Raw genomic sequence first — 3,077 nt, forward strand, 5'->3', positions numbered from 1 at the left:
TTAAAGATGAGCCGGTACGTATGAAATGTTTAGCTTAATTTTGGGGCAGAGGTTGCCAAAGGATAAATATATAATTGGCATGATTATATAGTAGAGTACACGCCTGCTAGCAGTCTAGCAGTTGTTTGTGGGGCTAGAAATAATCAGTCACTGCCCTCTGATCCAAGCATGAATATGAGAAATGATGAGCATATTCAATATTCCAAACACCATCATTCATGTTAGTAAATTTATGATCATACTATTACTATAGAATTGAACATTTGAACATAGATTTAGTTACAAATTAGCAGTAATTAAATCGCTCAAATAAATAATCACTCGGTAGCAAATCAATTTTTCTCATAAATATAATGTAATACTCCGTACAAATCTTGTGAAATATTAGAAATACAACAAAAACACAACCTCGGCAATGTATCAAGTACAATTAATTTGATCTTCCATGTTTTGTACTATGTAATTCCGTATGTCTTCTTAATTAATCCGCGACTGCCCATGTCATATCATTTTCAAAGATCCAATGACAAACTTCAATTAGGCCCGGCCCAGAACCCAATGACAAAAAGGCTCCATGCCCTGCACTCCAAGCTGAAGTATCAAGATGACAAATTGCAACACCTTGATTTATTTTAGCTTTACTTTTCTTGTCCAATATATCTGCCTCATACACTCTTACTTTAGGGACAGAGTGACAATAGTAAAGTAGATAAGGTAACAAACTTTGGTGACACGATACTGACTTTGTCACCTTACCCCTATTTATCCCTCTTACCGATCCGATCACGACCTGCTTACCCGACCCGTTCACATTTTTCGTGGTCCGGACCGCCACATTGTCACCCAAGACCGAAATTGCAAAATCTATCATGTCTTCTACCGAAGCAACACATTGTTTGGTCTCACCAGGGCTCGACGGCCTCTCACACTCACCTAGCGCGTTCACAATAATGCGCTCTAGAGTAGAATTCTCCTTGGCCTTGAAGGTTCCCCTTAGGTCCCCCAACTTAGATGTCGAAAATGGTAATTTCGAGGAAATAACCCGGGGCAAAAACGACCTTTTAGGCATTTTATCCTTGATATCAGGCATCTTCATAACAGTACCAGGCTTCAACAAAGATTCTCTAAAGAATTTACCCTCCTCAACCCACTTATTTACCAATTTACCACCTTGAGGTACACTTTGGGTATACCCTGTAAAACTAACACCCTTCTTATCAGCATACCCACTAAAAGAATTATTAACACCGTAAGTTTTGAACTCAATTTGACGATTAACCGCACCTTTACCATACCCCTTAAACTTATCAAGCCCTTGATTAAAAGACTTCCCATAATTAACAAAACTCGCTTTGGTAGACGTGGAATCCCTTAAGTAATTTTGAAATGTGTCATCCCCAACATTCGCCTCATCCCTATAATTTTCAAACCTCTCAACCCCAGAACTTACCTTAGCCCCGTAATTCTTAAAAGTACTATGAGGGTTATTCGCACTAGACGAGTAACCCTTAAACGAATCATTGGCCGCATTGGCCAACTGCCCATAGCTAGCAAAAGTTGACCCGACAATATTCGAGGACTTACCGTAGTTGTTAAACTCGGTAGGGACCCCATTCCCATTTTTACCATAAGAGGTAAAAACCTCGGTACCCGAATTTGTATTCTCAGTATAGGAACTAAATGATTGCTTATGATTATTACCGTTAGAACTGTAACTACTAAATTTGAGATTAGGAACATTCACGTTTGACTCATAGCTCTTAAACTCACCTAATCCACCCGTCGCACCTGCTCCGTAACTGCTAAAACTATCATTAGCAACATTGCCATTATCCGAGTAGCTCGTGAACCGTTCACCGTGACCCGCCGTATTAGGGCTGTAACGAGTGAACGAGTTCACGGGCATGTTGATGTTATCCGAGTAGTTCTTGAACGTATCAGCTCCGCCAACGCGGGACCCACCATATGTGGTGAACTGTTTATTGTTGTAGGAGGCAAAGTTTGCGTCATCTTTGTGCGGAGGTGTTGGGGGACGGCGGTGGGTTTGCAATGACGTGTCAAAGTCGCAGAATAAGTTGGCGGCGGAGCAGAAGGTGGAGAGGCGGGTGTTGAGGGTGTTTTCGGAGGCGAGTTTTGTAAAAAAGGCGGTGTCGACGGCGTTGAGGGGTGATGCTTTGGAGATTAGGAAGGTTGGTTGTGGAAGGTTGTTGGAAATGTGGGTGTTCCAATAACGGATTAATGAGGCTTTTGGTGTAAATGGATTTTGTTTGTGTTCATCTGTTGCAAATGATACCTGCATTTATAAAATAACATTAATAATTAATGTAACAAAACAAACTAAAATACAAGAAAAAAAAGAAAAAAAAATAAAGGAGAAAAAAAACTAACATGTAGGAACAAACAAGAGAATAGGAATAGAATCAAGTGAAGGTTGAGTGGTTTGGACATTGTTGGTTTTATGAGATGTAGGTTGAATGGAGAGTTTGGCAGGATGGAAGGGGACAAATGTATGTATATATATTGTTGTAGTGAGAGAATTTTATCTGTTTAATTTTCTAGATTTCTAAAACTGAGATTAAGGTTTCTTAAGAAGGTTTTAATGAGAGATTAGTACAATTTATTTGTTATTATGCTTCAATTATCCATTAAAAGATTCCTTCCAAAGGAGGGTTGCAAAGATTTTGTAAATGGCTAGCTTAACGGCTAATATTTATATTGTTGGAAAGAAAATTAATTAGTGTGACTGTTAGGTGGCGTATTGTTAAGCATTTAACCTTACTCTATCAATTAAAAAAATTAGATACTCTATATACTACTATTTGACACCTAACATCTAATTAATCATTTTTCATCATAGGCTAGATTATTGAAAAAAAAGGTTAAAGTGAGTGAAAACAAAAGTTTATACCATTCGTATATATGTTACTCTAATTACTGTGTACAATACTAATTGTCAAGTTAGCCTTACTCAAACCAAATACTAAAAACATGCTTTTCACAAAATGGACCTTCTTATATCTTTGGGGGGCCACAAGATTGTGACTTTTGGGAGAGGTGGTTCTTATTTAATACAAACC

At 38.2% G+C, this 3,077-nt stretch overlaps 1 protein-coding gene across 1 annotated transcript; it reads right to left on the bottom strand.

The window, feature by feature from the left end:
* Positions 1 to 296: 296 nt before the first annotated feature.
* Positions 297 to 2,747, bottom strand: LOC145589550 (polygalacturonase 1 beta-like protein 2). The gene is made up of 2 exons (XM_081646167.1): positions 2,389 to 2,747; positions 297 to 2,293 (listed from the first exon to the last, which is right to left on the bottom strand). Exons 1-2 carry the CDS (start codon positions 2,446 to 2,448, stop codon positions 482 to 484), a joined length of 1,872 nt encoding a protein of 623 aa, XP_081502293.1. The 5' UTR covers positions 2,449 to 2,747; the 3' UTR covers positions 297 to 481.
* Between the last annotated feature and the right edge of the window lie 330 nt (positions 2,748 to 3,077).

Source organism: Chenopodium album, chromosome 2, assembly GCF_948465745.1.
Source record: "Chenopodium album chromosome 2, dcCheAlbu1.1, whole genome shotgun sequence".
Taxonomy (NCBI): Eukaryota; Viridiplantae; Streptophyta; class Magnoliopsida; order Caryophyllales; family Amaranthaceae; genus Chenopodium; species Chenopodium album.

Coding starts and splice junctions, on each gene's coding strand:
- LOC145589550 (XM_081646167.1), bottom strand. CDS start 2,448: ATGTCCAAACCACTCAACCTTCACTTGATTCTATTCCTATTCTCTTGT. Junction 2,294..2,388: donor TCTCTTGTTTGTTCCTACAT/GTTAGTTTTTTT, acceptor TTATAAATGCAG/GTATCATTTGCAACAGATGA.